The sequence below is a fragment of the Erinaceus europaeus genome, chromosome 2 (genome assembly GCF_950295315.1).
Source record: "Erinaceus europaeus chromosome 2, mEriEur2.1, whole genome shotgun sequence".
NCBI classification, from domain to species: Eukaryota; Metazoa; Chordata; class Mammalia; order Eulipotyphla; family Erinaceidae; genus Erinaceus; species Erinaceus europaeus.
This window is the reverse complement of record NC_080163.1, coordinates 7,205,287-7,227,378: the sequence shown is the minus strand read 5'-3', so window position 1 is coordinate 7,227,378 and position 22,092 is coordinate 7,205,287. Positions and strand designations below refer to the sequence as shown.

At 48.6% G+C, this 22,092-nt stretch overlaps 1 protein-coding gene and 1 long non-coding RNA gene across 2 annotated transcripts; both read left to right on the top strand.

The window, feature by feature from the left end:
* The first annotated feature begins 2,674 nt into the window (after positions 1-2,674).
* Positions 2,675-5,090, top strand: LOC132533854 (uncharacterized). Its single transcript, XR_009545595.1, has 2 exons — positions 2,675-3,249; positions 4,166-5,090. It is a non-coding gene; the product is annotated as an uncharacterized LOC132533854 (long non-coding RNA).
* A 6,247-nt stretch (positions 5,091-11,337) lies between these two features.
* On the top strand, positions 11,338-13,081 carry LOC103127162 (zinc finger protein 805-like). Its single transcript, XM_060170955.1, has 2 exons — positions 11,338-11,356; positions 11,608-13,081. Exons 1-2 carry the CDS (start codon positions 11,338-11,340, stop codon positions 13,038-13,040), a joined length of 1,452 nt encoding a protein of 483 aa, XP_060026938.1. The 3' UTR covers positions 13,041-13,081.
* Positions 13,082-22,092: the final 9,011 nt, after the last annotated feature.

Below are 22,092 nucleotides of genomic sequence, written 5' to 3'. Positions count from 1 at the left end.
GTCCTGAATGGACAGTTTACACCCACAGCTCTGGAGCCCGTCCCCCGTTACAGCACTCAGTGTCCTGGGGGGCACCAGCTGGGGACACCCACCTTGGGGTCTCCCGCACGGCCTTCAGGGACCAGGCTCCTGACTCTCCCTCCCACCTAGGACGGGGCGAGCCCACTCCCGGGGGTCTCCCGGGGCAACCACGTGACTTAAAGGGCCCTTCGTCCCCTGCAGGAGGCGCTGAGCCAAAGACCGTCCGCTCTCCCCGCCCCCAACAGTCCTCTTGCGCCGAAAGTGCGGGGTGGGACTTCCGGCTTCTCCCGGAAGTTGCCCCAGCGGCGGGTTCGGGAACGGGAAGTCAGGTTCCGGACCTTTGCGTTTGCCTGGAACCCCCGCGACGGTCCTGATTCTGAATCTCCAGTTTCCCAGAGTGGACCCCGAATGGCGCTGTTGACTCTGTCCCCTTCTGCTTGGCCCTTTCGGGCGCCATGTCGTCCAGGAGGACTTCCGGGTCACGCCCGGCGCCCCCGGCGGCAAGGAACTACATTACCCAGAGGGCATTGCGCCGCGCCGCGAGCGCTGACCAATGGCGGCCCGGGGCGGGGGCGTTTCCTTCGCTTGTGGGGGCGGGACCTGCTCCCCGCCCCCCTCCGACGCGGACGCCATTCCCTTCTCGGCGGCTTTGCCCCGGCGGACCCGGGTCCCGGAGGCCGCACCCTGCGCCCCGAGCGACCCCAGGTGCCCCGTCACCCCGAGGGCCGGCTCGGCGATGGCGGCGGCGACGCTGGCCGGCCGGGCGCAGGTGAGGGGATGGCGGTCGGGGCGCCGCGCTGCGGGTCCTGGGCTCTGGCTGGGGCTCGGGGCTCCGACGGGCGGCCGGACCTCGGACCCGGGACCGGGGACTCCCGGGACTCCCCCCCCCACCCCCCGACGGCGCGGCCGGGCAGCGCGGGGTCCCCCGGGAAGGGCCGCAGGGGCGGGCGGGGCTTTGCGGCTGCTCGGGCGGTGCTGGGACTCGAACCCGGGGCCGCGGAGCGTCGGGCCGGAGAGGCTGCTGCGGAACGATGAGGCCCTTGGCATCTTTTTTTTTTTTTTTTTTTTGGTATGTGTATATCTATATCTATCTATATATATATTTTAATTTGAGTTATATATATATTTTAATTCTTGTATTCTCTTTATTTACTTATTGGATAGAAAGAACCAGAAATCAAGAGGGAAGGGGGAGACAGAGACACCCCTGCAGGCCTGCGTCAGCACTTGCAAAGCTCTCCCCCTGCAGCTGGGGACGGGGGTCGGGGGGCTCGAACCCTGGTCCTTGTGCATTTATGTATTTATTCATTTATTTTTATTTATTTATTTTCCCCTTTTGTTGCCCTTGTTATTGTTATTGATGTCATTGTTGTTGGACAGGACAGAGAGAAATGGAGAGAGGAGGGGAAGACAGAGACGGGGAGAGAAAGACAGACACCTGCAGACCTGCTTCACCACCTGGGAAGCGACTCTCCTGCAGGTGGGGAGCCGGGGGCTTGAACCGGGATCCTTACGCCGGTCCTTGTGCTTTGCGCCACGTGCGCTTAACCCGCTGCGCCACCGCCGGACTCCTGCATTTATTTATTCATTTATTTTACCAGAACTGCTCAGCTCTGGCTGATGGCGGTGCAGGGGGATTGAACCTGGGGCCTCAGAGCCTCAGGCAGGAGAGTCTGTCTGCTTGCAGAAAATTATTATTATTATTATTTTCCCCAGAGCCCTGCTCAGCTCTGGCTCATGGTGGTTCTCTCTCCCTCCCCTCTCAGTTTCTCGTTCGTTATAGTAAGTAAAGAAAAAAGAGACGCTCGCAGCCCTGCCGCGCTGCTCATGAAGCTTCCGTCCTGCAGCCGGAGACTGGGGGCTTGAACCCGAGGTCGTGTGTGCGCTCCAGCCCTTTAATATCTTTTCTTTTCTTGTGGAATAGACAGAAATCAGTGGGGAAGTTCGACATCCTCGAGGAAACACTCACGAAAGACATGTCTCTGATATCTGATTACTGTAAAAAATGGCGGCTAATCCCTAGCACTGCAAAAATGGTCTCATCTGTTTTCCATCTACACCATGCCTCGGCCTCGCGTGAGCTTAATGTGCAGCTTGGCGGTATGAGAATCCGGCATGAAGCCCAGCCAGTCTATCTTGGCGTTACTCTCGATCGCACCCTGTCATTTCACGACCATCTCATAAAAACTGCAGCAAAGGTGGGCGCGAGGAATAACATCATTGCAAGACTGGCCAGCTCCTCATGGGGCGCGAGCACTTCCACACTGCGATCATCCTCTCTGGCATTATGCTATTCCACTGCAGAATACTGTGCCCCAGGATGGTTCCGTAGCCCCCACGTCCACTTGGTCGATTCCAAATTATATTCCTCCATGAGGATAATTTCTGGAACCATCCGTTCCACCCCGGTTCCATGGCTGCCAGTTCTTAGCAACATCGCCCCGCCAGATATTCGTCAGGATGCGGCATCATCTAAGTTCATTTCCCACGTCTACGCTCGACCGGACCTGCCAATATACGCGGATATCTTCGCCCACCCTGTCCAACGCTTGACGTCTCGTCACCCAATCTGGTCCCCTACGCCTACACTGAACTTCTCTGTTCCAGACTCTTGGAAACAGAGTTGGCAGTCAGCTGAGGTAAAGAACAAACACCTCATCACAGACCCCTGCAAGCGTCCACCCGGCTTTGACCTAGCACGTTATGATCGGGCCCTCCTCAATCGCTATGGAACAGGCCATGGCCGGTGCGCCGCTATGTTCCATCGCTGGGGAGCCAGAGACGACCCGAACTGCCCCTGCGGCTCCAGACAGACTGTGACCCACATAGTCAACGACTGCCACCTCTCCAGATTCAAAGGAGGTCTCGAAACTTGACATCAGGCTCAACCTGACGCTGTGGACTGGCTACGGAAGAAGGGCAAACGCTAGAAGAAGAAGTGGGGAAGGAGGAGGGAGCCAGCCGGTGGGGCCCCCGGCACAGTCAGCCACATCTTCAGAGGCGACTGAAAAAGGCGTAATGGGGGAAAAAAAGGGTTTCACCGCTTTGACGGAGGAGTGTCAGACGAGGCCACCAGAGCCCTGAGTGAGCCGCCGCCGTCCCGTGTCATGTCGGCGAGTTCTTGTGACAGTCTCGTCTGTGAGGCTTGAAACCGATGGGACTTCCTAGGCCTCTGGTCGCGAGCCGGGCCTGGCAGTGGCGACACTGACCCCCCACGCCCGGGGAGGGGTAAGAATCCCCAAGCACACATTTTAATGAATTTAACTTAATTTTTGTATTATCTAGATATCTGCACCCTGCGTCAGCACTTGCAGAGCTTTCCCCCTGCAGGTGGGGACCGGGGCCTCAAACCTGGGTCCTTGTGCATTTATTTTGTTTTATTTAAATATTTATTTATTCATTCCCTTTTGTTGCCCTTGTTTTATTGTTGTTGTTGTCGTTGTTGTTGGATAGGACAGAGAGAAATGGAGAGAGGAGGGGAAGACAGAGAGGGGGAGAGAAAGACAGACACCTGCAGACCTGCTTCACCACCTGTGAAGCGACTCCCCTGCAGGTGGGGAGCCGGGGGCTCGAACCGGGATCCTCACGCCGGTCCTTGCGCTGGTCCTTGCTGGTCCTTGCTTGACCCGCTGCGCTACCGCGCGGCCCCCTGCCCTCCAGGTGTTTCATTCACTTGTTCTCTTGCAGACACAGTATCTGGCACGCACACACACACACACACAGCACACCTGTGCGCTAGGCCGCCAAGTCTCAGGGAGAATTAGAGAGCAGGCTCATCAAGAGACTCAGTATCAACTTCAGACTCTCCTCTTCTGTGACACTTTTAAAAAAATTTTTATTTTATTTATTTTCCCTTTTGTCGCCCTTCTTTTTTATTGTTGTTGTAGTTATTATTATTGTTGTTATTGATGTCATCGTAGTCAGATAGGACAGAGAGAAATGGAGAGAGGAGGGGAAGACAGACAGGAGGAGAGAAAGACAGACACCTGCAGACCTGCTTCACCGCCTGTGAAGCGACGCCCCTGCAGGTGGGGAGCCAGGGCTCGAACCTGGATCCTTATGCCGGTCCCTGCGCTTTGTGCCACCTGCGCTTAACCCACCGCGCCACCACCCGACTCCCCTATTTTATTTTCTTTTTTTTCAGAACTGCTCAGCTCTGGCCGATGGTGGTGCTGGGGACTGAACCTGGGACCTCGGAGCCTCAGACAGGAGTGGCTCTTGCAGATCCGCGATGCCAGTCGGTGGGTGGGAGCCGTCCTGAGTGAAGTAAGGCGGCCGTATCTCTAAGGTAACGCGAAAGGCGGGGGCTGGGTGTGACTGCAGGCTGATGGAGGCTCAGCCCGGCTGGGAGGGAGGCTGGCGCTGCGCTGGCGCTGCCCTGGGCGCTTTCCTTCATTCCCCTGATCCTCTGCGGCTCTGCGGCTCATGGCGTCCCGGCACCTCCCACATAGAAGACCTTCGATGACGTGGCCGTGACCCTCCCCCAGGAGGAGTGGGAGCAGCTGCGCCCTGCCCAGAGGGCCCTGTACCATGAGGTGATGCTGGCCAGCCCTCCCCTCCTCGGCCGGGCTGTGTGTCCGTCCTGGCCGCTCCCCCACCCCCAGCTTCCAGCACTTCCCAGTGCCGCTCTCCTGCCCCGACTCCCTGCGGCTCCAGACAGACTATGACCCACACAGTCAACGACTGCCACCTCTCCAGATTCAAAGGAGGTCTCGAAACTTGACATCAGGCTCAACCTGACGCTGTGGACTGGCTACGGAAGAAGGGCAAACGCTAGAAGAAGCACTAGGGCTTGGACCTCAGCCGCGAAAGCCTGCACTTCGATGGAGCTGGGGATTGAACCTGGGGCTCTGGAGCCTCAGACACGAAAGTCTGTTGTATAACCACTATGCTGTCTCCCTGGCCGTGCCTTTATTTGTAACTTGTGATTGACAGCGGCTTAAAGATTTTAAGATTACCACGGACAGTTTCATGCCACACCCACCCACCACCCAAGTTCTGTGTCCCGGCCCTCCCATCTCTCAGAAGCACCAGAATTCTCACAAGTCTTATAAACTGCTGCTCCTGTCTTTGCTTTTGTTTTTCTTCTCAAGTTCACGTGTATCAGTTCTCTAGATTCCACATAAGAGTGAAACCATCCAGAGGTTGTCGTTTATCTTGCTTCGCTAAGCGTCATCACCTCCAGCTCCAGCCATTTTTTTGCCCCCAAAGGACATTATAGCACCATCTTTTTGGCGGCAGAGTAGTGTTCCATGGAGTGTATATCCCACGACTTCTTTAGCCAGCCATCTGCGGATGGGCATTTAGGCGGCTGTGAATAACGCAGCTGTGGACACAGGGCCCGTGTCCTGCAGAGTCAGTGTTTTTATGTTCTCTGCGAATATGCCTTGGAGTGGAAGTACAGGGTTGAAAGGCCTTTTTTTTTTTTTAAATGATGCTTTAACTTTTTTTTTCTTTTTTAAAGAATTTATTTATTTATTTATTCATGAGAAAGATAGGAGGAGAGAGAAAGAACCAGACATCACTCTGGTACATGTGCTGCCGGGGGTTGAACTCAGGACCTCATGCTTGAGAGCCCAATGCTTTATCCACTGCGCCACCTCCCGGACCACGAAAGGCCTTTTTATTTTGTGAGAGCTCTGTACCGTCTTGCATCGGGCTGCACCAGTTGAGTTGACATTCCCAGCAGCGGTGCCCCAGGCTTAACTGTTCACAGCCTCACCAGCGCTTGTTTACAGTCTTTAAAAAAAAAAATGCATGTTGTTTTATTTTTTAAGTTTTATGAATTAAATACGAACAGAAATTGAGAGGGAGAGAGACACCGGCAGCACTCTTTCACTACCTGTGGAGCTTTCCCCCTGCAGGTGGGGATCGGAGTCTTGAACCTGCCTCCTGAGCGTGGTAACGAGTGCTCTACCAGCTGTACCACCACCCGGCACTTCTAGTTCCCCCCCCCCCACCCCCAGCACTGCTGAGCTCTGGCTTATGGTGGTGTAGGGGATTGAACCCAGAACTTGTGGATTCTCAGGCCTGAGTCTCTTTGCATAACCATTTGCATCTAGCTCCACCCACTTCCATTCTTTTTCATGTCTCTGGACAATTTGCCTATTATCTTTGAGGAAACGTCTATTCAGGTCTTTTTCATTGGATTACTTGCTTTTATCAAGTTTTATCAAGGTTTTACTTACTAGCACAAAACAGGGAGAGAGGAAGAGAGGGTGAAAGCAGGAGAGAAGGAACACAGCAAAGCTTCAGTGGGGCGTGGAGGGGCTGCGCCCAGGGCCTTCTGGCCCCTCCACGGCACCACCTCGCAGACTCGTGTTGTTTGCTTTCTTTACCTTTGATCCCTTGTCAGTGGGACGGACTGAAGTCTCTCAAATAATAGCTCCGTCCCCTTTTTGTGACAGTCTCCCATGTTTAATTTGGTGTGGTCCCCTTTGTTTTGCTTGGTTTGGTTTTCCTTGCCAGTGGACTCAAATCTCTAAATTCATAGAGTGTCAGGTCTAATATCCAAGTCTTTAGTCCATCTTGAGTTCTTAATCTTTGGTGTATGGTGTTCAGTGATCTGATTTGATTTTATATATATATATATATATATATATATATATATATATTTATTTATTCCCTTTTGTTGCCCTTGTTGTTTCATTGTTGTAGTTATTGTCATTGTTGTTGATGTCATCGTTGTTGGATAGGACAGAGAGAGATGGGGAAGACAGAGGGGGAGAGAAAGACAGATATCTGCAGACCTGCTTCACTGCCTGTGAAGCGACTCCCCTGCAGGTGGGGAGCCAGGGGCTCGAACCAGGATCCTTACGCCGGTCCCTGCGCTTTGTGGCACCTGCACTTAACCTGCCGTGCTACCGCCCGACTCCCCTGATTTGATTTTATCATTTTTTTGTATATCCCTGCTTAGCACTGGCTTGTGATGCTGGTGATTGAACCTGGAGCCTGGGAGCCTCAGGCATGAAAGTCTTTTTAAGCAGAATCATTATGCTACCTCTCCAGCCTCCTTTTTTTTTTGGTCTCCAGGGTTATTGCTGGGGCTCCGTGCCTGCACTACAAATCCACTGCTCCTGGAGGCTATTTTTTCCCCTTTTGTTGTCCTTGTTATTTATCATAGTTGTTGTTGTTGTTACTATTGTTGATACTCTGTCGTTGTTGGATAGGACAGAGAGAAATTGAGAGAGGAAGGGAAGACGGGGAGAGAAAGATAGACACGAGCAGACCCGCTTCACCCGTTTTATTTTTCTATAGGTGACTTTCCAGTCCTCCCAACATATTTGTCAGAGACCTTTCCCTTTGTCTAGTTTTGGCCCTGATGTTTGTGTAGTAGCTCTCCGTATGTGTGTGGGTTCAGTTCTGCGCTCTATTCTGGCCTGAACACCTGTCTTCCAATACCAGCACTTTTTGTTATTACTCATTGCTAATTACTACATGTTGAGGTCAGGGAGTGTTATCTTTATTTTGTTTCATTTCTCTTCATTTATCTTGGATAGAGACAGAAATTGAGAGGGAAGGGGAATGTAGAGAGGGGGAGAAAGATGCCTGCAATGCTGTCTCGACTGCTTGTGAGGCTTCCCTCCTGCATGTGGGGGCCAGGGGCTTGACCCTGTGTCCTCATGCACTGTAATGTGTGTGCTCAGCCAGGTGCGCCTTTAAAAAAATTTTTATTATCTTTACTTATTTCTTAGAGAAACACCTGCAGCCCTGCTTCACCACTCGCAAAGCTTTCCCCCTTCAGGTGGGGTCTGAGGGCTCAAACCCGGCTCCTTGCACCTGGAAACATGCATATTCAACCAGGTGTGTCACCACTCGGGCCCCCAATTCATTGTTTTAAAAAATGTCCCAGCTGCCAGGGAGGCGGCACTGTGGTGGGATTCTGGACTCGCGTGCGTAAAGTTCCAAGCCCGGTGCCCGCCTCCTGAGCACTGGCACTGCACACGCCAAAGTGATGCTTCTTCCTCTGTGTGTCTCTCTTTTGTGAAATGCATAAGGCTTAGGGCCAGGGAAATAGCATAGTGGTTCTGCAGATGACTTACATGCGTGAGTCTGTGAGGTCCCAGGTTCCATCCCCAGCAGCACTATAAGCCAGAACTGAGTAGTGCTCTTTTTTTTTTTTTTTTTTAAGTAAAATAAAAAGAAATGTGGCAAGTTTGTGTCTTTCGATTTTGCACCCTGCCACTTTACTAAATGTCTCGATTGTTTCTGGTAGTTTGCTGGAGCTTGTGTGGAGTGACTCAGCCAGGAAGGTGAGCTACCGGTTCTCCCTCGCTAGCTCGAGGACTCAGCGATATAGACAAGGGACACCGGGGAGAATTAGAACACTCTCATTTATTTGGGTGTGGGCTTGGGTTTATATAGGGATTCAAACAAAAGAACATTTTTCAAATACGTCAGAAATTACAGGTTTCTTAAAGGTCAGCTTGCCCCTATGGTAGGGGGCTGGTATGACAAGAATTGATGCGATATATAAAGGTCAAAACAACTAGTCTCCATGATGCAAACAGGTTAATTATCTAAAGGCGTTTGAGAGAAGCAGAGGGGTTAAACCAGCAGGGTGAGATAGGGAGAAGATAAACAGGCTTGATGTAAATCATCATATCAAAGACAATAAGGACATAGTGTTTTGGGGGGCTTCACTGACTGATGTCAGGGAGGTGTTTGATGGAGTGTGTTCTCCTTAGTGATCAAAAGTAAGGTGGTTATGTGAACTCTGGGTGACTGAACTTTGAACTTTAAAGCAGGCAGCCATGTGGCCTGTAGTTAGCGGGGAGAAACAGTGAGATCTCTGTGGTCTGGAGTCTAATAAGGGGAAACTGAGTCTGAGAGACTTTTTCCCCTTGGCTCATCTCTGTGAGAGAGGCTAACAAAGGGGTGTCTTTCCCAGACCTCCATCCAAGGATGGGGGGAGTTTTCCCTACGCCCTACCAAGCTTACACACAGCCCCACAGTAGTTGAAGTGGTTGAAATCTCCAGGGCTTTCTTTCCGTATTGATGTTTTGTCATTTACAGACAGTGACAGCTTAACAGCAAGAATCCTCCCTACCTCCCCTTTCCCTTTCCGATTCTCCCTGCCCTAGCAAATAAGAGAGATTAAAAAAGAAAGGCTGGCACTACAGAGCATCAGTCCGGCCCACGCAGTGCCGAGGATCTGATGCCGCACCTCATGCTGGAGAGTCCAACGGTCTCTCCATTTCAACAACCTCCAGACTGCAAATATAAATAATTCTCTTTTTCTTTAATATGTATTTATTTGTTACCTTTTGTTGCCCTTGTTGTTTTATTGTTGTAGTTATTATTCATGTTGTTGTTCTTGATGGTGTCGTTGTCGGATAGGACAGAGAGAAATGGAGGGAGGAGGGGAAGACAGAGGGGGAGAGAAAGACAGACACCTGCAGACCTGCTTCACCACCTATGAAGCGACTCCCCTGCAGGTGGGGAGCCGGGGGCTCGAACCAGGATCCTTATACCGGTCCTTGTGCTTTGTGCCATCTGCGTTTAACCCACTGCACTACTGTCTGACTCCCTCTTCTCTGTTTCTTTATGTCTTTAATAATTACGATTAATTTCACCAAAGCACCGCTCAGCTCTGGCTTTTGGTAGTGACTGGTCCTGGGACCGTTGGCGCCTCAGGCATGAAAGTCTTTTTGCTGTCTCCCCAGCCCATATACACTTTCATTTTTTAGATGGAAACAGGCAGATGGAGAGAGTGAGAGAGATCACAGTACTGAAGCTTCCTTCAGGGGTGGGAGGCGTTAGCATAATGGTTATTCAAACAGACTCTCATCCCTGAGGCTCCGAAGTCCCAGGTTCAGTCCCCCTGTGCCACCATAAGCCAGAGCTGAGCAGTGCTGGGGGGGGGGGCGGGTAGCGGTAGCACAGCGGGTTAAACGCATGTGGCGCAAAGCACAAGGACCGGCATAAGGATCCTAGTTTGAGCCCCCGGCTCTCCACCTGCAGGGGAGTCACTTCACAGGCGGTGAGGCAGGTCTGTAGGTGTCTGTCTTTCTTTCCCCCTCTCTGTCTTCCCCTCTCCATTTCTCTCTGTCCTATCCAACAATGACGACATCAGTAATAACAATAATAACCACAACAACAGTAAAAAAAAAAAAAGGCAACAAAAGGGAATAAATAAATATTTTTTTAAAAATTAAGAATACAATAAAGCAGGCTGGGAAGACAGCATAATGGTTCTGCAAAAGATTCTTCTGCCTGCGGTTCCAGAGTCCCAGGTTCAGTCTCCAGCACCACCATAAGCCAGAGCTGTGCAGTGCTCTGGTCTCTGTCTCACTGAAAATATAAAATAAATGAAAAATAGATAAAGGCCCCCCCCCATCAAAACACCTCATTACCCTTGACATCAATGTGTGAAAACACATGCCGACAGTTGCCACCCAGGAAGCTCAACCGAGCTCAGCCCCCAGAGAGCTCTGAGCCTCATCGGCGCAATTAGTGGAGGATTTCTGACAGGGCAGGCATCTTCTCTCCTTCTCTTTCCAGAGTTCCCTAGTAATGATCTTACAGTAACTTTCTAATGCCATGCTAGGCCTCTTGAGCTGGCTAGACCCGGCCTGTAGCCGTCTCTTCAGCATAAACTAATGAGTTCTCTATTCTGCAGGTGGCGCAAAGCCACAACAACGACAACAATAATAACTACAACAATAAAACAACAAGGGCAACAAAAGGGAATAAATAAATAATTTTTTTCTTTTTTTTTTTAATATTTATTCCCTTTTGTTTCCCTTGTTCTATTATTGTTGTAGTTATTGTCGTTGTTATTGATGTCATCATTGTTGGACAGGACAGAGAGAAATGAAGAGAGGAGGACAGAGAGGGGGAGAGAAAGACAGACACCTGCAGACCTGCTTCACCGCCTGTGAAGCGACTCCCCTGCAGGTGGGGAGCCAGGGCTCGAACCGGGATCCTTACGCTGATCCATGTGCTTTGCGCCACGTGCACTTAACCCCCTGCGCTACCACTCAACTCCCCATAAATGTTTTTTTTTAATACAGTACCCTCAGACATATCTGGAGAGAGGAGAGGAGAGGCTATTTCTATGGAGCCAGGACAAAGGCCAGACAGGCCACTGGAGAAGTTGATTCTGCACAGCACACTTTGTCCGTTACTCTTCCGACTCCATCCAGTGTGGATTTGTGGTGGTCTCTTCACTTTATTCACCCTACCCCCTTCCTCTGCCATTTCTGTGTCTCCCTTTTTAAGTGTCAGAAGATCGGGAGCAGGCAAGGTAGCCAACATAGATGTCTGAAATAACGAAACAGAGGCACTAGGTGCACCTTGAAGTGTGCATTCTCAATGCTCATCTCGCTTTTGTGTTAGCATTACGGAAGCCTTTTCCTTTTTTTTCCATTTAGGTGTCAAAGGAAAGCTGAGGATCACAGAACCTGCCACTTGAGAAGCAGTCCTGTCTGGGGGAGTCGCACAGGAACCACTCACTCAAGGAACCCCAGAGGACTTCTGTGTCAGCCACATCAAGAACCAGGATGGGCCATCGGAAATTCGAGAACACTTGAGGCCAGAGGGAGACCCCCAGAAGGACGAGCCCTGTGGGAGGTGGAGTCTCAGGCTTGGCAACTGCACGATGGCCAGAGGTGTGTGTGCTCGAGGAGCGGGAGCCGGTCCTTCTGGCGGGTGCTGTCCTTAACTCGTGTGCATGTGGGAAAGAGCCCACTATTCAGGCCGAGGAAAACGTCTTTAAATGCAATGAATGTGGGAAGGTTTTTAGCAAGAAGCGCCTCCTTGCTGGGCATGAGAGGACTCACTCTGGAGTGAAGCCCTACGAGTGCACGGAGTGTGGGAAAACCTTTAGTAAGAGCACTTACCTCCTTCAGCACCACCTGGTCCACACGGGGGAGAAGCCCTATAAGTGTGCGGAGTGCGGGAAGGCCTTCAACCGCAAGTCGCACCTCACACAGCACCAGCGCATTCACAGTGGCGAGAAGCCTTACCGGTGCGACGAGTGTGGAAAGGCCTTCACCCACCGCTCCACTTTTGTCTTGCACGAGAGAAGCCACACTGGAGAGAAGCCCTTTGAGTGCAAAGAGTGTGGGAAAGCTTTCCGAGACAGGCCAGGCTTCATCCGACACTATACCATCCACAGTGGCGAGAACCCCTACGAGTGCTTCGAGTGCGGCAAGGTCTTCAAGCACAGGTCCCATCTCATGTGGCACCAGCAGACTCACACCGGGGAGAAGCCCTACGAGTGCGGTGAGTGTGGGAAGGTGTTCTGCGAGAGCGCGGCCCTCATTCACCACTCTGTCATCCACACAGGAGAGAAGCCCTTTGAGTGTCCCGAGTGTGGGAAGGCCTTCAACCACAGATCGTACCTCAAGAGGCACCAGCGCATCCACACCGGGGAGAAGCCCTACGTGTGCGCCGACTGCGGGCGGGCCTTCACCCACTGCTCCACGTTCATCTTGCACAAGCGGGCCCACTCGGGGGAAAAGCCTTTCGACTGCAGAGAGTGCGGGAAAGCCTTTAGCAACCGCGCGGACCTCATCCGACACTTCAGCATCCACTCCGGGGAGAAGCCCTTTGAGTGCTCTGAGTGCGGGAAGGCCTTCAGCCGCAGGTCGGGCCTCACCAGGCACCAGCGCATCCACAGTGGGGAGAAGCCCTTCCAGTGTCTCGAGTGCGGGAAGACCTTCTGCTGGAGCACCAACCTGATTCGCCATTCTATCACCCACTCTGGAGAGAAGCCCTACGAGTGCATCGAGTGCGGGAAGGGCTTCGGCCGCGGCTCCTCCCTCACCCAGCACCAAAGGGTCCATCCTGAGAACCCTGTCAGTGTGGCAGGTGTGGGAAGGCCCTTCACACGTGGCCGCTCCTCAGTCACCCTTCGGGAACTCCTTTTGGGGAAAGACTTTTTGAAGATAAATACTGAGAACAGCCTTTTGTCAGAGAAAGCTCTTCAACCTCTGCTGACTGCACTTACCAAAGAGAAACCCCACCGGTATCTTCACTGTGAGGAGACTATCACAGATCACGACCTTTTATAAAATTAAGAGACTTAGCAAGATAACGACCTAGAAGCAGCTTTTTTTTTAAAATTTTATTTATTCCCCTTTTGTTGCCCTTGTTGTTTTATTGTTGTAGTTATTATCGATGTCGTTGTTGGATAGGACAGAGAGAAATGGAGAGAGGAGGGGGAGACAGAGAGGGGGAGAGAAAGACAGACACCTGCAGACCTGCTTCACCGCCTGGGAAGCGACTCCCCTGCAGGTGGGGAGCCCGGGGGCTCAAGCCTGGATCCTTTTGCCAGTCCTTGAGTTTGGCGCCACCTGCGCTTAACCCGCTGTGCTACCGCCCGACTCCCCAAGAAGCAGCTTCTTTAAGATTCCTCTGTCAACACTTAACGGCACTTTCTAGAGTCCTTAGTTTACTTGAGGGAAGGGAAATGTTTCAGTGGCTAAAGACTTTGGCCCTTTATGTGTCTTGTAATTATGTGTGAGTGAGTGTGTGTGTGTGTGAGTGAGTGTGAGTGTGTGTGTGTGTGAGTGTGTGTGTATGTGTGAGTGTGTGGTGTGTGTGAGTGTGTGGTGTGTGTGGTATGTGTGTGAGTGAGTGTGTGTGAGTGAGTGTGTGGTGTGTGTATGTGTGTGAATGTGTGTGTATGTGAGTGAGTGTGTGTGTATATGAGTGAGTATGTGTGTGAGTGTGTGACTGTGTGTGGTGTGAGTGAGTGTGTGTGGTGAGTGTGAGTGTGTGGTGTCTGTGTGTGTGTGTGTGTGATCCTTGCTGTTCAGTGTCAGAAAAGTTAGACAGTTTAGGTATTTGAGGAAATGAGGATGTCCGTGAAAGGGCACATCTTACAGTACCAATTAAGTATGTGTAAGGCCTTCATTTAAAAAAAGCTAAAAAAAAAAAAAAAAAGGTCATGTGGTTTTAAATGCCTAGCAGTCCTTGTTTACTTCTGACACTGCATGGTAGATCTTTACATTGGTTAAAATGATTCCTTTCTCTGTTACTTAAATTAATTTGACATTCCTAGATCCTTTAATGTTAAATATGTACAACAGATGTAAAAAGAAAAAATCTTGATCTTATTTTTTTAAATATATATATATATATTTATATTTATTCATTTTCCATTTTTGTTGCCCTTGTTGTTTTCATTGTTGTAGTTATTGTTGTTGTTACTGATGTCATCGTTGTTGTATAGGACAGAGAGAAACAGAGAGAGGAGGGGGAGCCAGAGATGGGGAGAGAAAGACAGACACCTGCAGACCTGCTTCACCACCTGTGAAGCGACTCCCCTGCAGGTGGGGAGCCGGGGTTCGAACTGGGATCCTTCTGCCAGTCCTTGCGCTTTGCGCCATGTGCGCTTAACCATTGTGCTACAGCCCGTTTTGCTCTTATTTTTATAGAAATCAGTTTAAACCTAGACAAATTGGGCAGGTAGCAGCCTAAATGCATAGCATTGACATGTCATTTAAGTATTTCTTAATGTATTGTTACCATTTGTAAACGTTCAATGTATAAGTTCTGTATAGTTCCTTAAAAGGCACTGTTTTTGGTTTTTGTTTTTCTTTTGTTTATTGTGGTGCTGGGGACTGAAGCTGGGCCCTTTGGTGCCTAATGCCTGAAAGTCTGTGTTAGCAGCCATGCTAGCTCTCCAAGCTTGTTCATTCATTAACTTTTGGTGTATTAACGAGAGAGAATTAGCATCCATCACTCTGGTCAGTGCTGGGGGTTGAACTCAGGATCATATGTCTAAGGCCCAGCACTCACTGCTGGGCCACATTCCTTTAGATAGAATTCCTTGGACTTTTCTACATTATGACTTCTTCTTTTTCTATAATCCAAGAAACCAGAGCACTGCCCAGCTTTGCTTGATGGTGCTGCCAGGCATTGAACCTGGGACCTCAGAGCCTCAGGCAGGGCAGTCTTCCGTGTGGCCCAGTGGTGCTGTCAGGATCTCCCCAGCTCTGCCCCTGGGTGATGCCGGGCGTGTATTGTTTAATTTCCTGGTGTTGCGAATGTTTCCTACTACCTCTGTTACTACTGCATGTGTCCCAGTTGTCTGTTGAAGTGTGTGGAGGTTTGTTTTATGGCCCAAGACAGGACTCAGCCTTGTTGGATGTTCACGAGGCTTCTTGGAAAGAAGTTGGCTGTAGTATCAGGCCTTTGGGCTGGTGGCAGTGTTTATTCTTGATTTACTTATTTATTTTTTTTTAATTATCTTTACTTATTGGATAGACAGCCAGAAATTGAAAGGGAAGGGAGTAATAGGAGACCAAGAGACACCTGCAACACTGCCTCACCACTTGTGAAGCTCTCCCCTCTGCAGGTGGGGCCGGGGCTCAAACTTGGGCCCTTGCGCACTATAACGTGCGCTCGACCAGGTGCGCCACCACCCGGCCCCGTGGCAGTGTTGATATTTAGACTTTCTTTCATCTTGCTGACTTTCAGTCCAGTGTATCAGTCCGTCACACTGAGAGGAACGTTTGTGTCCTGAAGATAATTGTGAAGCTCTTCAACACGACATCAGTTTCTGCTTTGAATCACGTCAAAGCTTTGTTGTTGTTGTTATCAGTTTTTGGTGAAGCTACATCGTAGCATTATGGCCGGTTGGGCATGTTGGATGAGGCACCTTTGTCCTTGTTTATGTTCTTGCTCCTGCACGTGTCGCCTGACTCTAACACCGTGGTTCGCATTTTGACATGTTCGTGTGGATGGTAGCCTAGATATTTCCTTTGCTTAATATTTTTTTAAGTATTTATTCCTTTTTGTTGCCCTTGTTTTATTGTTATAGCTATTGTCATTGTTGTTGTCGTTGTCGGATAGGGAAGAGAAATGGAGAGAGGAGGGGAAGACAGACGGGGAGAGAAAGACAGACAACCTGCAGAAGCAATACAGCTCCGCCAGACATTTTTGTATAGAAAGAGGAAGAGAGACGCACAGTGTTGGAGACTCCCCGAGTGTCACACTCCCAGGCTGGGCACCAGTGGTAGGACCTGAGTTGCACACATGACAGGCCAGGCTCCCTCTCTGACCCCTCTAGTTGTCTGTGAGTATATGTTCTACTTTAGTTTACTTTTCTAACTTTAGATACATTATAAGCAGTACCATTGTCTGAGGGTTCTAGCATATTATTGGGTGGTGTTTTCTGATCCATCTTCCTACTCTGTGCCTTTTAATAGGTGAGTTCAGGCCATTGACACTTATTGATAGTATAGATTGAACATATTTTTTGAAGATATGTTAATGCCATTATTATAGATTTTAGAGTGTTCTGATAATAGGGCGTATTTATTGTGTTCTGACTGTTTACAGGAGACCTTTCAGAACTTCTTTCAGGGCAGGCTTGGTGATCGTTGATTGTTTCAACTGTTGATTGTCTGAGAAGGTCTTTATGCCTCCATCTAGTCTGAATGACAGTCTAGCAGGATATAGTATTCTTGGTTGAAAGCCTTTCTCATTGAGCACTCGATAGATATCTTGCCATTCTCTTCTGGCCTGTAGTGTTTGTGTGGAGAAGTCTGCTGCTCATCTTAAGGGTTTTCCTTTGTAGGTGACTCTTTGTTTTTCTCTTGCTCCCTTCAGGATCCTTTCTTTATCCTTATTCCTTTCCATTCTTCTTTTTTTTCATTTTGCTTTCTTTTCCCTATTGTTGTCCTTGCTGTTTTATTGTTGTTCTATTTATTATTGTAGTTGTTAACTGATGTCATCGTTGTTGGATAGGACAGAGAGAAATGGACTGGGGCGGGGAGAAAGAAAGACACCTACAGACCTGCTTCACTGCCTGTGAAGTGACTCCCCTGCAGGTGGGACCAGGGGCTCGAACCGGGATCCTTACTCCGGTCCTTGCACTTGGCGCCACCTGTGCTTAACCTACTGTGCTACCACCTGACCCCCCTCATTTTTATTCTAAATATGGTGTGTCTTGGTGTCTTTAAGTCTGGGTTAATTCTTTTTGGGACTCTCTTGGCTTCTTGAACCTTTATGTCTTTTATGTTGTCTAGACTAGGGAAGGTCTCATCTATTATGTCCTAAAGAATGCTTTCTGCCCTCCCCTTCCTCTGGTAGGCCCATAATGTGTATATTATTTTTTTTAACTTTTTTCTTTTTTAACATTTATTGATTCCCTTTTATTGCCCTTGTTATTTTATTGTTGTAGTTATTATTGTTGTTGTTATTGATACCATCATTATTGGACAGGACAGAGAGAAATGGAGAGAGGGGGAGAGAAAGACACTTGCAGACCTCCTTCACCGCCTGTGAAATGACTCCCCTGCAGGTGGAGAGCCAGGGGCTCTAAATGGGATCCCTACATGGCTCCTTGCACTTTGCAACAAGTGCACTTAACCTGCTGTGCTACCACCTGACTCCCATATTATTTCTTTTAAAGTCATCCTGTATGTCTCATTGTTTTCAGTATCTTTTAATCTCTTTTTGAGATCTCTTTTATATATATTTTTTTTGCCTCCAGGTTTGTCACTGAGACTCGGTGCCTGCACTACGAATACACTGCTCCTGGAGGCTATTTTTGTTGCCCTTGTTGTTTTTCATTATTATTGTTGTTACTGTTATTGCTGTCATTGTTAGATAGGACAGAGAGAAATTGAGAGAGGAGGGGGAGTTAGAGGAGGGGAGAAAGATAGACACCTGCTGACCTGCTTCACTGCTTGTGAAGTGACCCCATGAAGGTGGGGAGCTGTGGATTCAAACCAGGATCTTTGAGCTGGTCCTTGCGCTTCGTGTCATGTGCGCTTAACCCACTGCGCTCTCACCCAGCCCCCAGAGATCTCTTATTTCTTATTTTTCTCTTAATTCATCCTCAGTCTTGCTAATTCTGTTTTCTGCCTCATTTATTCTATTCTCTCTGTCCCCTCTTGTTTTCTGTAGCTCAGCTATTTTGTTACCCAGTTCTGATACCATATTAGCTTAATCAGCTAGTTGTGCTCTCAGCTCTTTCAGCTTTCAGGTCTCTAATGACCTCTGCATTTCTGAGGACAATTCTTTCAAACTCTTTCCTCACTTCTGTGACTAATTCCACAGCTAGCATTTGGATGTTGATCTCATTCTGTGTTTCTGCCTTTGGGGGCTTTTGTCCTGGTTCATTTCTCCAAAGTTTCTCCTTGCTTTAACCATTATAGTGTGTTATGAGGTCCTTCTCCCAGTACTTTTCAGTCCACTGATCACTCCTGCCTGGATTGACTTGTGTTGGTGACTTGGTGGGTTCCCAAAGTCGTCCCAGTCTCGTCTTGTTGCATTCTCAGGTGACCTTTGATACTGTTCTTTAGAGATGTTTCTCAACTGGCTAGAGTTGTGGTCTCTGGATGCTCTGGTGATTTGGCGGGTTCCCAGAATAGTTCTAGTCCTGTCTTGTTGCGGTCCCAGGTGGGCTCCTTTGATATTCCTAGTTGACCGAGGAGAGGAGAAAAACGCATTTGCTGCTACTCTGTAGCCCTGCTTCTGTTTGAAGTCACCATTTTTAATAGCTGAGTAATATTTCACTGTAGACTATAACTTTCTCAGCCACTCATCCGTTGATGAGCACGTGGGTTGCTTCCAGGTTTTGGCTGTTACAAATTATGCTGCTATGAACACAGGTGCACACAAATCTTTTTGGATGGCTGTGTTGGGTTCCTTAGGATATATCCGTAGGAGAGGAATTGTAGAATCATAGGGCAGGTCCATTTCTAGCCTTCTGAGAGTTCTCCAGACTGCTGGCTCTCCACAGAGGTTGGACCAACTTACATTCCCACTAGCAGTGCAGGCGGGTTCCTTTGTCCCCACAACCTCTCCAGCATTTGTTGCTGCTACCTTTTCTGATGTATGACATTCTCACAGGAGTGACATGATATCTCATTGTTGTCTTTATTTGCATTTCTCTGCTAAGCAATGACTTGGAGCATTTCTTTCTAGAAGTCTGCCGGCCTTTTGGATCTCTTATGTGGTTAATATTCTGTCCATGGCCTCTCCCCATTTTGGGATGGGGTCATTTGTTCTTGTTGTTGAGCTTGATGAGCTCTTTATATATTTTGGTTATTAGCCTCTTGTCTGATGTATGGCATGTAGAGATCTTCTCCCATTCTGTGAGGGGGTCTCTTTGTTTGGGTAGTGGTTTCTGTGCAGAAGCTTTTTAATTTGATGTAGTCCCATTGGTTTATTTTTGTTTTAGTCTTCTTTGTAATTTGATTTGTATCATTGAAGATGCCTTTAAAATTTAGATGGAAGAGAGTTCTGCCAATATTTTCCTCTAAGTATTTGATAGTTTCTCGCCTAAGTCCAGAAACTATCAAAGTCTTTGATACATTTGGAATTTACTTTTGTATAGTAAGTACAGTGGTTCAGTTTCATTCTTCCGCATGTTTCAACCCAATTTTTTCAACACCATTTTTTGAAGAGACTCTGTTCCCCATTTAGTAGTCTGGGCACCTGTGTCAAAGATTAGATGTCTAGGTTTAGGGGCTTACTTCTGTGTTTTTAATTCTTTGCCACTGGTCAGTGTGTCTATGTTCCAGTGCCAAGCAGTTTTAATTTAAATACAAATTGAGATCTGGGAGTGTGATGCCTCCAGTTCCATTCGTTCTTCTCAATATTGTTTTGGCAATTCTAATTATTCTCCGGTTCCAGATAAACATTTGTAGCTTTTGTTCTATTCTCCAAAAAATTTGGTGGGATCTTAGTGGATGCTGGGCTAGCTTCACAGGCGGGAGACAGATGACTAGGGACTCATGGCTGAGCTGGGAATGCAGTTCAGTCTTTATTGATGAGCGGGGATGCAGTGCAATCAATCAATCTCCCTTCACTAGAAAATCCTGTCCTTTATGTCTCCTGAGGCAGAAGTGTCAGATCAGAAGAGGAAATACGTAGGATAGGGGGTGGGGAGAAGGAAAAAGCGCATCTATCAAGCTTGCATCTAACCAGTGGGGATTAAACTAATGCCCTGTAGGCAGGGCAGGTCTCAGGTAAAGCAGTGATTATGCAAATAGACCACAGCATTAAGCAATGCAGGGGAACCTGGTGTGACGCGGATAGAAACAGAAGCAGAACTAGCCAAAGGAGAAATATTGACCAACACCTGGTCGTCTGTCTCCTGCCCATGAAGCTAGCCTGGCATATTGGCGCCTGAACAGGGACCAGCAGGTGGGAATTGCATTAAATTTGTATATGACTCTGGGCAGTGTATTCATTTTAATTATGTTAATTCTTCCATGAATATGGAATATCGTTCCACTTCTTTGTGTCTTTTTCTATTTCCTTGAATACCAGCTCATAATTTTCCGTATACAAGTCTTTCACTTCTTTTGTTAGGGTTATTTCTAGATATTTTATTTTTGTTGCTATAGTAAAAGGGATTGATTTCTGGATTTCTTCTTCTAATTTAGTGTTTGCATAGAAGAATGCCACTGGTTTTTGTTAATTTTGTAACCTGACACCTTACTTTATTGCCTAATAATTTCCAAGAGCTTCCTCCTGGATTCTTTAGGTTTGTTTTTTTTTATGTATACTGTCATATTATCTGCAAATAGGGATTTTGACTTCTCTTCCAATCTGTATTCTTTTAATTCCTTGCTCTTGTCTGACTCCTTTGGCAAGAACTCCCAACAGTGTTGAATAGTAGTGGTGATAGTGGGCAGCCCTGTCTAGTACCTGATCTGAGGGGAAATGCTTCCAGTTTTTCACCATTGAGTTTGATGTTGGCTGTAGGTTTACTATATATGGGCTTCACTATCTTGAGGAATTTTCCATCTATTTCCATTTTTTGTAGCGTTTTGAGCATAATAGTATGTTAGATTTTGTCAAAGGCTTTCTCTGCATCTATTGACATAACTGATTATGTCGTTTTTGGGGGCTTTTATTGATGTGTTGGCTCTCACTGATTTATGTATATTAAACCAACCTTACCTCCCTTCAATAAACCCCACTTGGTCACGATGAGCAGTCCCTTTATATATATATATATATATATATATATATATTTTTTTTTTTTTTTTCCTTTCATAGTACTGTTTAGCTCTAGCTTATGGTGGGAAAGGGAACTGAACCAGGGACTTGAGCCTCAGGCATTAGAGACTGTTTTCATAACTGTTTTGCTATCTACCCTTGCCCAACAATCTTTTTAATATACTGCTGTATCTGTCTAGAAGTTTATTCAATATTTTAGCATCTGTGTCCATCAGAGATGTTGGTCCGTAGTTTTTTTGTTTTGTAAAAGTGTGTGTGTGTGTGTGTGTGTGTGTGTGTGTGCGCGCGCGCTTTTGGTATCAGGGTGATGTTGGCTTCATAGGAGGTGGAAGAAAGTATTCCTGTGTCTTCTACCTTTTGGAAGAGTTTTAAAAGTAGAGGAATTAACTCTTCCATAACGGTTTTATAGGAAGAAAGCATCACGAGTAAGGCTGGGCTGCAGATGTCTCTTTGTCTCTCTCCCTGCCTATTTCCCTCTCAACTTCTTTGACTCTACCCAATAGTAAATAAAAATAAAATACATTTTTAAAATCTCGTGTCCTGCGGTCCGGGAGGTGGCGCGGTGATAAAGCTTTGGACTCTCAAGCATGAGGTCTGAAGTTCAATCCCCGGCAGCATATGTGCCAGAGTGATGTCTGGTTCGCTCTCCTATCTTTCTCATAAATAAAATCTTGAGAAAATAAATTTAAAAATCGTGTGCCCTGCCGGGCTCTGTCTTCCCATGCCCTTACATCACTGGCCGACCCCATAGAGCCCTCCTTCCACCTCCGCATGTCCGGGGTGGGGGTCCTTATTAGCCCCCCAGGCAGCCCCCACCCCCGGATCTGGCGCTGGGACGGCGGTTCTGGCCCCCAAGCAGCGGCCCAGAGCTTCGGGCGGGCGGGTCCGAGCTGCCGGCGGTGCCTCGCGGTGTGACTCGGAAGAGGCGGTTGTCACGCCGCCCGGTGACACCTGCAGGGACCAGAGGGAGAGCTGGGGACGCGCCCTCCGCAGGAGCCCCTGGAGGGAGAACTACATCTCCCAGAAGGCTGTGCGCAGGGCTCCCACGGCCGAGCCCGACGGAACTTCCGGTGTCCGCGTGTTACGTCACGGGCGCGACGGCGTGGTTCCCGCCAGCTGCTGCGGCTCGGGGAG